The 13,580-nt window shown below is 43.7% G+C and overlaps 1 protein-coding gene across 1 annotated transcript in view; it reads right to left on the reverse strand.

Moving 5' to 3' along the window:
* Positions 1-13,580, reverse strand: part of LOC110534335 (F-box only protein 41) — an 89,416-nt gene that overhangs the window by 52,827 nt on the left and 23,009 nt on the right. The window contains 2 exon segments of the mRNA XM_090187188.1: positions 7,011-7,240; positions 7,660-8,601. Of these exon segments, the coding sequence (XP_090043314.1) occupies positions 7,011-7,240; positions 7,660-8,256 (827 nt within the window). The 5' untranslated portion in view covers positions 8,257-8,601.

Genomic DNA, 13,580 nt, shown 5'->3' on the forward strand with positions numbered 1-13,580 from the left:
TGATTTCTGAAGTCTTCCTAAGATAAAACTTAAGTATTGTGTTGTTTAAAAATTGAAATGTACTTAATTTCTTTGCATTATTCAAGGTCTGACAACACTGCACCTTTTTGTTATTTTGACCAGTTATCATTTTCTGCAAATAAATGCTCTAAATTTGGGAGAAATATTGCCAGTAGTTTATAGAATGGTTAAATTAACATTTTGTTTTAAACATACCTATAAATAGTACAACCAGAGAAACTGATAATTTTGCAGTGTTTTTTAAAATTATTTTTATTTTCCAGATCAGTCATTTTATTTATTTAACTAGTCAAGTCAGTTAAGAACAAATTCTTATTTAAGAACAAATTCTTATTTACAATGACGGCCTAGGAACAGTGGGTTAACTGCCTTGTTCAGGGGCAGAACAGATTTTTACCTTGTCAGCTTGGGGATTCGATCTAGCAACCGTTCGGTTACTAGCCCAAAGCTCTAACCACTAGACTACCCACCGCCCCACATGGTCAGTGCTATTTAAGATGAAGATAGTTGTTGTTTTTTTTCATGAGAGCGGCCTTATTTCTATTACAGCATAATGGATGGCTGTCATTCATATTCCATTCACCTAGTTCAACGTAACAGCAATAGGTTTAGCCTACTTGAATTGATAATCAAATTTCCCCTAAGCCCATTAGGAGGTTGCTACAACCTAGCCTATGAATTAAAGTTTACAACGTAGGAGCACATAGGTCGAGAGAAAAATTGACACATTCAATTCCGCCTTGCACACTCTTGCCTGCATCTAGATGATGTAGTCATCATTAGTCCAACAGTTTCAAGCGAGAGTTTCTATTGCACAAATATAGGTATGAGTTCTAGTGCTGTATTGGATAGTCATAGCCAGCTAGCTAACATAGGGATGCTATGTTTAAGAGGGGTGTTTGTTAGGCTGTACTAGCCTAGCTGCATTTGCAAGTTAAGTAAGTGGGGGGAAATTAAGAAATCTCTCCCCCTCTCTAGCTTCCCCTTCATTTTGGAAGACATTACTTTGTTCAAAACTGTTCTCTGTCTTTCTCACTCCTTGCCACATTTTATGCACTACAGTGCTAGCTAGCTGTAGCTTACATTCATTCTCTGATCCTTTGAATGGCGAAAAGTTTATGTACATGTAATGTCATTTGAAATTCCATTGTTTCAAACCCTCTTCAGTCTGAATAAGCCCCTAGTTGCCCTGCTACAACAACCTGTGGTTTTCCTCATGTCCCTCGACCTTCATTTCAGATCACAGCAGGAAGATTTTAATGACTCTCCCATCCAATCAACTGCGTAAACGCTCCATGAACAGCCAATCGTCACTGCTCACACTGGACATGGCCCAGGCTATTATTGGACAACTTTCATTTACCCAATCAAAGCACAGCGCTGGCATTACAATGCAAATGACTTGGGCAATCTGCTGCCTTTGACCTGATAAGATCAAAGTGGGTTAGAAAAAGAACATCCCTCTTCCTGATTTCCTGGCACAATGTGTTTGGTTAACGAGTTGCCAAGCCAGTAAACCTGAATAAGTCATCTAATATAAACTCAGCAAAAAAAGAAACGTCCTCTCACTGTCAACTGCGTTTAATTTCAGCAAACTTAACATTTGTAAATATTTGTATGAACATGACAGGATTCAACAACAGACATAAACTGAACAAGTTCCACAGACATGTGACTAACAGAAATGGAATAATGTGTCCCTGAACAAAGGGGGGGAGGGGGGGGGGGGGGGGGGTCAAAAGTAACAGTCAGTATCTGGTGTATCTATCATGGACTGCACCAGATTTGCCAGTTCTTGCTGTGAGATGTTACCCCACTCTTCCATGGAGGGATTGAGGGACTGATGGAGGGATCGTGCATTCCTGGTGAAACTCGGGCAGTTGTTGTTGCCATCCTGTACCTGTCCCACAGGTGTGATGTTCGGCTGTACCGATCCTGTGCAGGTGTTGTTACACGTGGTCTTTTAAGGGAATCGTTCAAACATTGGCACATTCTAAGATTCGATGATCGTATCGGTAATGTGTTTTCGGACCTTCCCTTGGTCGTATTCTCGCGGGGCAGAAATCTCAGAGACCAATTGGTACACTCTGATTTACCACCCCAAGATATTCCTGAACAACGTCTATTTGCACCCCTACTGGATGGAAACTACAAATGTAATGGCTGTGCTCAATGCAATGGCACTTATAAATGTAGATCCTTCAAACATCCCCAATAAAAGGTGTTATTACGTGCTCCACTAAGGCAGTTATTTATCTTATAACTTGTCCTTGTGGTAAAAATTGTGTGGGTAAAACAAAGCACAAAGTAAGTCTCAGAGCATCGTTGCACCATTAGGTGCAAAAACTTGACTTACCCAGTTGCGGACCACTTTTTTGGAAGAAAACAAATTGTATCTATGATCGTACGCTATCCATTTATGTTTTTTGTATGCTATTTTAATATGAGAATTAACCAATGATATCAGGCCACACCTGGCCTGTGTGTCTAAATAGGTGTGCCTTTCTTTCGCCTGTAGGTTACACGTGGTCTGCCACTGTGAGGACGATCAGCTGTCCATCCTGTCTCCCTCTAGCGCCGTCTTAGGCGTCTCACAGTATGGACATTGCAATTTATTGCCCTGGCCTCATCTCCAGTCCTCATGCCTCCTTGCAGCATGCCTAAGGCACGTTCACGCAGATGAGCAGGGACCGTGGGCATCTTTCTTTTGGTGTTTTTCAGAGTCTGTAGAAAGCGTCCTCAGTTTTCATAACTGTGACCTTAATTGCCTACCGTCTGTAAGCTGTTAGTGTCTTAACGACCGTTCCACAGGTGCATGTTCATTAATTGTTTATGGTTCATTGAACAAACATGGGAAACAGTGTTTAAACCCTTTACAATAAAGACCTGTGAAGTTATTTGGATTTTTAACAATTATCTTTGAAAGGCAGGGTCCTGAAAAAGGGACGTTTATTTTTTAATATATATATATATATATATATATATATATATATATATATATATATATATAAAATACAAGGAGCATCTTGAGAAGAGACAAATTATGCCTAGGTTTTCAATTCCGATCTGTGAGTCTATTAGCGAGCACACACACACACACACACACACACGTGATGAAACATTGAAATTACTGGGAAGGCTTAGCTTAACTACATATCACATTACATTTTTATCCTGAGGCAACACTTTAGTTTAGTTTCCCTGCTTGCCTATTCTATAAAATGGTTGAGTTCTGATTGAATACAAGAAAATGATACCTTCCCTTGACAAGGACATCTAATAACAATAATAACGCTTATATTAGGCCCATATATTTATCATTTTATGTAGAAACGAGCTAAACCAAATTTTCAAGACACTAGACGGTTCAAAAATATCATAAAATGATCATTTAATACGACACCTTGTATATCTCCCATCATGCTGAGAAGACGCAGCGGCCATCTTTTAGCCATCGTCAACCACACCGCTGAGTCATCTTTTGCGGCTTACCCTGAACATTCACAGTCTGTGATGCACTTTTTCCATCTCTGCAGCTAGCCTACATTTCAGTGTCAGAAAGACCTTACTGTTGAGTTGCCAGCTTTTCTTCCACGCAAGGAGAGCCAATGGTTGCATCCCAAATGGCACCCTAGTCCCGATGTAGTACACTACTTTTCAACATGGACCATAGGGCCCTTGTCAAAAGTAGGTCAGTGCATAGGGAATAGGGTGCCATTAGGTATACATCCAATGTCTTTGGCATAACGGAGAAAGTCAAAACAACTCAGACAAATGGTAGTTGGGTCTATGACCTTCGTAGAGGGTGCCTTAGCGACAGGATATTCATCACTCTTACAACGACAACATAGTCATTTGGCAGACAAACTTTACCCAAAGCAAGTTAAAGCATCCATCAAAATAAGGAGGCTGAAACAACAAGAGCTAGAAAAAGAAAATGTATCTCAAGGATAATAAAAAAATTAAAAACTTTTGTAAAACTTTTCAAAATGAAGTGATATTACCACTGTGCTGGGATAGTCCCATCTCATAATACCTGAGATGTTGGCCTTGGGCCTCCACTCTCATATACCGACATTGGCAGGCTGTGTGTGTCTGTGTGTGTGTTTGGTTTTACTGTCCTTGTGGGGGCCAGAAGTCCTCACGTGTGTGTGCGTGTATATATATATATATATATATGTGTGTGTTTTTACTATTCTTGTGGGGACCAGAAGTCCTCACAAGGATAGTAAAATAAGGAACATTGCAAGTGGAGACATTTCACCAGTCCCCACAAGGAAAAAGGTTATTTTAGGTTTAGGGAAAATAGGACATTGAATGGGAATCAATTGTTTGTTCCCCACATTGAAACTGTGCGCGCGCTGTGTGCATTGGTATGTCCGGTGCGATGGCAGTAATGTGGCCATGATGACCTCCCAGGCCTTGCTCTGGAGAGTATCTATCCGTCTGTCTGTCTGTCTGCAGACAGCCGACCTATTATCTAGCCCTGATTAGCAGACTGACTGCTGAGTTAGAGAGATAGGGGAGGGGGGGGGGGGGGGGGGGGTAAAGGCAGACAGAAAGAGGAAGGGGTTGCTTTAACATCCTACACTGTGCAATGATGCTCTCTGTGCCTCTTCTATTGACGTTCCAATGCATCATTAATGCTAGCTGAGCTGAACTTACAATGCCAATCATTTTCATTTCAAATCAGGGAGTCACCATTGGGACTGGTGTCTCTTACAACGAAGCCCTGCATATACAATTTCATAAAACACATCAACAATCAAATACAATATAAAACAAATAAAAATAAAAGCTAAACATATATTGAACAGACAAACCTAAATATACACAAAATAGTCAACAAAAACAAACACATTCTTCGTGATAAGAATCCTCTGTTCACTGCCCAAGGGACACTAAAGTACCTACTCAAAATGTATTTTGGAGACCATTCCAAACATGTGGAGGAAGAAAACGAAAAAAAGGCTGACTTACCTAACTGTAGAGACCAAAGGAGTCTCCAGAGTTATCAAACCTGTTCACAGGGTTGGTTAACTTGTCATTTCAAATCTTAACAGTGAAGTTAGGTAAGTCGGAAGCTTGCGGGGGGCAGGGCTTCGAAAACAAACAAAAAAAAAAGAGCGCAATGACGTGATCTACTTGACTTCAAAAGAGGTCCGGACAACCTTTTGGTAAAGAACACAGTGATGAGTAATACAACTATTTCCTGTGATAAAGCAAAGGGCGCTATGAGAAACGGCATCCGGGGGGAGGGGGGGGGGGGGTTAAAAGTAGAGGCAGCTGCACTTTGATAAACAGTTTCAGCCTAATCAAGAACAGGTAGAAAGGATGACTGCACAATCTGCTTCCTGCTGACTAGACACACAGTATATGTTTCTGTAAAAAAAAAAAATTGCCCACTTTCAATCTTGGTTTAACAAGCTCATTCGTATGTTTTATAAACTGCAAATCATTATAGAACCATCCGATGACTGAAGACGTAATCCATCTAAGTGAGACGATCTTACTCGCATGAAACAAACCCTAAACTGAACCCCCACAATAAAGTGTGTCAGCTATGCACACGTTACCCGTTCACCCTGAACGAATTAAGTGTAACGACTATGCCTTGTTGAAGCTGCCCCAAACACGGTAGGCCAGGTGGTTTGAGCCTTTGTGATGCTGGTCCAGATTGTCTCCTATTGGCCAGATGTTGCTGTCCAAGCCACCCTTCAGCCTGACTGGCCAATGAGCATGCTGAAGCACTGAGTGACATGGAGACAGCGGCCAATAGGCATGCTCCAGGCAGAGAGAGTTATGGAGACGGCAGCAAGGCCACATCTGGAGGAACCGGACGTCCAGAGAGAATCGCACCATCGAGAGAGAGAGAGAAAGGAGCGTAAAGAGAGCGTTGTATCCTCCATGTCAGGGTCACTGTTCTGTTTACCCTCGGAGTTCAGCCAATGCGTCAGTAACACTGACCCAGCTCTGGACAACTGTGTGAACAGGGAGAGAGACCAAAGCACCCAGCAGCCGTCATCAGCTGTGAGTTATCCACAAGGGTCCAGGCAAACACACATTCACACACACACAGAGTTACGGACACAAACATCACAAAGTCAAACAATGTGACTGTTTGGCAGGAAAACCAGGGTCCAAACATTCTCGGTACGTGGCACTAACAGCTTCTGTATATTGACTCACTTATCCACAAGGGTCCAAGATAAACACAAACTCACACAGGGATATCACAGCCACTAAGAATATACTGTTAAGCTAAACCTGTACAGAATATTGTCTGACTCACTTGCAACAGTAAAGAGCTACAGTAGTAAATATAGTAGTAAATACATCAAAGGTTTACAGTAGGCCCTATTATCAGACTCACTGCTGTTTGTGGGCGAGCTCATACTGTAGGGGTGTGTCGAGTAGTCGGACAAAACAAGTATTTTATTTACAGATTAGGCCATTTTCCTACGATTCTGATCCGAGAATTTTTCTTTCAAAAATATTTATTGGTTGGCAGCGCGCAACTTTCAATCAAGTGCAAGGTGCTAGATGGCCCTAAGAACTCGACTGGCTAGTTAGCCTGTCTGTAAAGAGAAGGGCGGGCTGTACGTTTACCCTCCTTCGCCGATTGGATAGAGCGAAGCTGCATTTCTCAGTCCACTCGCTCCTCGCATGTTTCGGTCTGATCATTTAGATCGCTGCTGCATCCTGTTTTCCTACTACAAAACATCAGAACTCAAATGGCGAGGACGTTGGTTAGTTTGCAAGCTATCAATAGGCATAATATCTAACAAGCAGGCCGAGGGCAGGGAGAAAAAAAAAAGATGAACCTTCGATGCACATTCTGACTGAGTAACAGCAAACTTTTCTGCCTGACCCACTTGTATAAATACATGTATGGCCAGATTGGCAGAACCCCTATCCTACTGGTAGTAACAGTACAGCTCCACTAAGCCTATACACTAAAGGTCAAAACGCCATATTGTGTGACTCACTGTTGTTTGTGGGTAAGCTCCTCCTCCTTGCTGACCAGGTCCTGCTTGAGGTTGGCCAGCATCTCCACCGAAACGTCCACCTGGCGGGAGAGCTCCGACGCCTTGTCCTCCAGGTCCTGTTTCTCCTGGCCCAGCCGCTCGCTCTCGTGCTTGGCCCGCTCCAGCTCGCCGCTCTTCCTCTCCAGCTCCGCCTGCAGCCGGCCCACGCGTGCAGCTATCTTCTGCTCCACCTGCAATGGAGGAGGGATTTTGGTTCCAGTCCAGTGGTGGTGATGGGAAATACTTTTTCATTTGAGTGTCTTGGAACATGTGTAAAAAAATATATATATAAAAATAAAGATTTATTTATTTTTATTCTGGAAAAAAGGGGAGAAAATACAAAAATATATTTTTTACTTTTCTCTTCCAAAGAGGGGTAGTGGTGGGAAGAAATTCAATTAAATCAGGTGTTTCCCAAACCTCTTCTTGGAGTATTCTCAGCAGTTCCACATTAGTATTCCAGAACTAGCCTGATTCAATTAATGAGCTTCGTGGGCTTGGTGATTAGGTGTGGTAGTACTGGTATGCATTGAATAAATGGAATGGCTCGGGGCACTCAGGGAGAGGTTTGGGAAACACTGAAATAAATAAATAAGATGATTACCATTACCTCCTCTGAGAGTTTCTCCAGCCTCTCGTCCAGCTCCAGACGCTCAAAGGCCCTCGCCTTCAGCCTGGCCAAGCCCTCCTCATAGGCCGCCTCCACCGCGCTCGCAGCCACATTCGCCGCCACTGCCACGGCCGTGCTTTGGTTGCCGTGGGAACCGCGGGGGTCCCCGGCTGCGCTCATGGCTTTCTTCACAAAGATCTCCCCCAGGGGGAACTCTACATTGGGGATGTAGCGAGCCGCGGCGTTGGAATTTGTGGATAAACCGCTGAGGTCGTCCGGGCAAGGAAGCTCGCGGCACGGGAAGCGGCGCTCCTTGAAGTCCCTGAAGGCGGAAGGCCGGAGTTGAAGACCGTCGAAGGGGTCGTTACTGTTGTTGCTGCGGTTAATGCCGGGGACAGAAGGAGCGAGGAGAAGGTCTCCGTCGGCCACCAGGGGGAGTAGCGCAGCTGCGTCGCACACGCTGTTGGACTTGGAGAGCACGTAGAGCGTCTCGTAGGTATGGTTGTACTCCAGGTGGGCGCGGAGGGAGGACAGCGACCGGAAGCGCTTGTGCTCCCCGCAACGAGGACAGCGGTAGGGCAGGTCCAGAGAAGCCATTCCGCGAGAGGCCGCCGGGGGGGAGGGGCCCTCACGCGGCACAGCGCTCAGGGGCGCCGATACGCCGCGGGCTTACTACTCACCGAGTACTGGGCGGATCCTCTCATGGTACAAAAATGGGGGCGGTGAGATGAGGGTGGAGGTGAGGGTGGCGGTGGGAGTTAGATGAGGGCGAGAAGGAAGAGGGATGTCTGAGGGAAGCGAGAAGACGACCAAAGGCCATTCACGCCATCACACATACTGGAAGTCTGACACACACACACACACAGATTCAGAATCTTCTTAGTTTGTCGTTTTGTTCCTCTTGTCACCGTTACTTCTGCCTCACCATTATTACCTTTGGCCCTGAAAGAAATAGCGAAAGAGAGTTGACATTATTTTCAGTACTTATATAGACAACACTTTTTTTGCCTTGGAATGTAATGGTGCACAAAAACTAAAAAACAAGTGAGCGAGCATCTACTGCATCTAGCATGAGAGCTACTCTTTTTTTCTAGCTTCAAATAGGCCCATTCTTCTCCTCTACAACTCAACCTTAGTGCACTGCACTACAGTCTGTCTCTCTTACAGTATGTGTTCTTTCTTTATACCTGGTCAAATAATGGTTAATAAAAAATAAAACAATTAATCAGATTTTTTTCCCAAAATAATTTTTAAAAAAATTTCCCAAATGATGTTCAGATGTATTTTTCCCTTGTTTTACATTTGACATTTTTACTCAACATTACAATTGTTCATAGCGAAACAACGAAAGTGAATGTTCTGAGTCGATGTCATTGCTTCAATCATTAGATGGTAATTCCTCAGTGCAGAAACAATCTTCAGATGATGTTATCATTTATCTGCAGATGATGTATCGAGCTCAAAAAAAGAATAGTAAAAGTATGCAAATCGGGGAGTCAAATTAACATCTTTCACATATGGGATTTGACGTTCACCAAAAAGAGCCGTATAAAAAGAGCAGCTTGTTCGCAAACAACCCATCCCTATTGGCCGTCCCTACACGGAGTGATATACAAACGCCCGCAACACACAGACAAAAAGTGGGCAATATTGCTGGGAATTAAGTGGCAGATATTGTGTAAAGTATGTCTTCTTAAGCCAATAGTGGCTAACCAGGTTATGGGATAATGTCAATGTTGCGTTGACTAGATAGTAGGTGGGAGCTTGCAGTGTCTGATACTTGTGCGATTTGTTTAAAGACAGTTTGCTGTAGAACACGTGAAAATTGCATGTACTTTCAGAATTGTTTGGCGAGCTACTGGTAGCTTGCGATCGACCTGTTGGAGACCCCTGATCTACCAATTAAAGACAGCTTTGTGCTACCGCCCAGTACATTATCACTGCATATTGGCTATAATTGAATTGCCTTGCCAATGCTGTTCTTCTCAGACCATTTTTTAAAATTGTAGGTATTTGACACTGGTAATAGATAATGTGTTGTATTACATGTGAGGCACATCTAAGTTTAATAATATATATATATATATATATTTTGTTGACTGATGGCATACATCTGATGGTCAGTCTGAGGGGAGGGAGGGAAGCAGTGATGAGGCTGCCTGTCACTCTCCATCCCTCCGCTGAGAAAAGGGGACAGTCTTCCAGCTGATGGCGAAACGCAAGTCGCACTGCATTATTTCTGCCTCATGCACCAATTCATGTTGTTACTCCTATGACCAGAGAAAGTGAAATACTCCTCGATATATAAAAATACAAGCCTATAATAATAATAATAATAATAATAATAATAATAATAATAATAATGCGAGTTTATCAGAACCCTGCTCATTCATTGCAGCTGGTTGTAGCGCGAGTAGAATTAGGGAGAACGTGCATTTTATGGTTTATAAAAGTTGACAGTGCTGAATAACAACTTAAACATGAACTTACTCAAACAGCAGCTCTTTGCTGTATTCGTTGAGTCGCGCTTGTCATGGTTTTAAAGTTGTTTTAATCCCGCAGTACCAATTTTACTCTGCGTTCGAGGCTTCTTTTACACTCCATGGCTCAGGGGAACTGTGCAGATTGGAAGATCTGAGCTATCCGATTGGCCAGCTGTAGGCCTATAAGGTGCACTTGATTTGCTCTCTGGGCCTGCCGGTTAAGCGGAGTTCTACCTTCAGAGACATCAAATGGATCAAAATGGGAACACTGAATCAAGTGCAGCTACGCAAGCAAAGCCAATAAAAAAAAAAACAGGAAGGCAAGGCTTTATCGTTGTTGTTTCTTTACACAAATGTTTGGTGATTGACTAGAAATGCCTTGGAGATTGACCAGTCCGCGATCGACCGGTTGGTGACCACTGAGCTAAAGCATAGCGCTAATTGAAATACAGCCACAGAAAGCACTGATGCATTCACAGGTTTCCTAAAATAACAAATCTGCATCTCAGCCCACAAAAGGTGCTTGTTTGAGTCTGTTTGTTGAGGCAATGTGCTGCTGAGCCAACGCTGGAAACAAGAACAGACAGCACAGCATTGTGTCCCAAATGGCACCATATATGGGTCCTGTTCAAAAGTAGTGCACTATATAGAGAATATGATGCCATTTGGGACAAGCTGTTTTAGAGGGGACAACTGACAGGCTGAGCTCATTTTTAGAAACATCTGACATTTCAGTGAAACAAGGTCGAGATACTGCCGAGGATAGAAATTGCTGCTGAATGAAAGATAAATAATTTCCTTGCCCTACCCTTCCCCTTCAGTGCATTGGCTTATCAGTTTATTTATTACCTTTTGGTTAGCAATAAAATATAGAACGAGAGACATCTTTCGATCCTATCCTCCCCCAATTATAGATCAGAACGAGATATGATTTTGTTAAAGCTATTTCACTAGACGAGCATTATCGAATGCAGCTCCATTTAACTAATAGCCTACCAGGCTAATTCGATTATTCCTATACACATCAACGGATAAGGGTTTTATAACAGCTAAGTGACCCCCAGAAACACACAGACCAGATGGACACTGCCCGCTATAACAGACGCAAGTAGTGGAGAGAAAAAAATAATAAATCGGGAACTCCTGCCAGATTCTCTTTGTGTATGGAACGGAGAGTCTCTCTGCCCCCCTTCCCCTAGGCGCATTCCCTCGCTCTATCACTCCCTCACCGTCGCTCTGGCTCCCTCTCTCTGATGCATTCTGAATGGATAGACGTCGGGGGAGGAGAGGTAAACATTGGGCCCATTAGTCTATTTATTTCGGTTTACCGCCGTCCTCGCTCGCTACATATTCAGGGCGACCACGCTAAGTAGCCAACAATGAAGTCTAGAGGGTCGACCCGGGATGCGTGTCTGGTTTGCCCCTGCCGCCACGGTCAAAGCCTCACAATTCTGCTCACTTTGTGGTCTCCTCACTCTACCCTGTTTTTTTTTTTTCCTCTTCTCTGCCCTTCCATTGCAGGCCTTTGATTCCTGAACTGTGCCTGTCAAAGTCATCCCAAATCTAGCGCGGCCCGTGTTGACAACGACCATATGATTTGGCCAAAACAGAGCTGGGACCTGGCTTATTCCAGACAACGAGAGTCGATGAAAACAGCACCCAAAATGACAAAAGAACTTCAGACCAAGCACGTCAAATCTGATCCCTTTCCTATTTTAATTAATTAATTTAGCTATGAATATCTCAGACAGTCAGCGTGACAACAGCAGGCTACAACAGTAGGGTCCATGTTAATGGCATTTAACAGTCCAGTGAGCCCACCCAGCCATCTGCCAATTAGAGTTCGGACGCAGAGTGCGAGCAGTTGGCCCGCTGTGGTGAACGTCACAACCGCAGGCAATTAACCTGAAAGTGATGCCCCTCGCTTAATTTAATCAAATTAATTCTGCATGGCATTTCGTTGGTTTTTCAGGAACTATTGTGGCGTCCCCTGTACCGTCTGATCTAATGAGTGAAGCACGTTTAGCTTCAGCGCAGATTGTCTGCTGGGCTAAAAAAGTCCAGCATGTGAGACGTTGAGGTCAGATACTGTATAAGTAGTGGGTACTTGTACTGAATAACAAGGAGAGACTGGTGGGTTGGAGTTTCAGCTAAATCAGATCTGACAGTATTGATTGTGGAATTGACTGGTGGCCCCAATTTAAATATATGGTAAAAAAAAAAAAAATGTTAAACTCTCATCCTCAGCCACATTACACAAAGTCTTATGGGGATCTGTTAATAAGCGAGAGCAGCATTAGTGTGCTGCTGCCATAGAGACAAGCTCTCCACACACAACCCCCTGAAGCACTGCTAGAACTTCAACTCACATATTGCAGCGCTGACAAATCTTCATGACGTGGGACTCTGAAAATAATGTGGACAGCACAGCCGACCTCTAACCTCACCCTAGCAAAATAGCTCATCGTGATGGCATGTCTATTTACCCTTGAACAAATCGCTTTCGTTATGATTAGCTTGTGCCGCGTTAGTGGCGCTGCCATAGATTGGCATGACGAGCCGGACAAAGAAATCCCATCAGCGTGCCTCCCTATTCAATAGACATGTCTTCCAGACACTGATCGTGTGCGTTACAGGTCTGAGACCCAGCGAATTAGGCAGAGTGGGCTTTTAGGCATTCAGTGGAGGGGGATTAGGCATGAGGCTCTACAATGCTCATTAACATACCAAGCGGGTATGATAGTAGGCATAATAGCCTGGGCACAGACACATCCATACTCAGATCAGAAGTGTTCTCATACACAGCGATCCCTAGACCAGTGCCTGGGTTCAAAAAGTGTTTGTTGTCTTTCAAATACTTTTGGAGTGTTCACCTGAGCTTGCCTGGAGTGTCAGATGGGCAGGGTTTGCATTTTTGGGACTACTCTATTAGTTACATTTCTGCCAGGTAAGCTCAATTAATACGTTTTTGAAAGAAGAAAAATGACAATTTGGAGGTCTGGATCTGAGGTGATGTGTTGTGCTCCCTATAGACTGAGTAACAATGGAGAAACAAACGCACTATATGGCTGCAACCCAATTCTCCACAAATGTGCACTTTCTTGCATGGATTTAACAAAATGGTGGAAACTCCCACCTTCCAATGCACACCATTTCATGCTTTTAAATGAAAGGGAATTCCCAAGGGCACACTTCTGGAAAAAGAGTGGGAAAAATCGTCTAGAATGGGAAGAGTACTGCCAGAGTAGAACGCTCATTAAACCAGGAAGGCCATGGTCAGAGACGATAAAAGACACACCCAGAGAGATTTAATTGGCCAATTGGGTGGGAAGGAAGTGAAGCAGCTTGTCAGTCACGTGTCACTTCCTTTGACAGGAATGCAATCGTTGGCATCCCACTGGCCTGCTCTCACATTAAGAACTCACTTGGATGTACAGT

Source organism: Oncorhynchus mykiss, chromosome 10 (assembly GCF_057628025.1).
Source record: "Oncorhynchus mykiss isolate SJ-2025 chromosome 10, ASM5762802v1, whole genome shotgun sequence".
Taxonomy (NCBI): domain Eukaryota; kingdom Metazoa; phylum Chordata; class Actinopteri; order Salmoniformes; family Salmonidae; genus Oncorhynchus; species Oncorhynchus mykiss.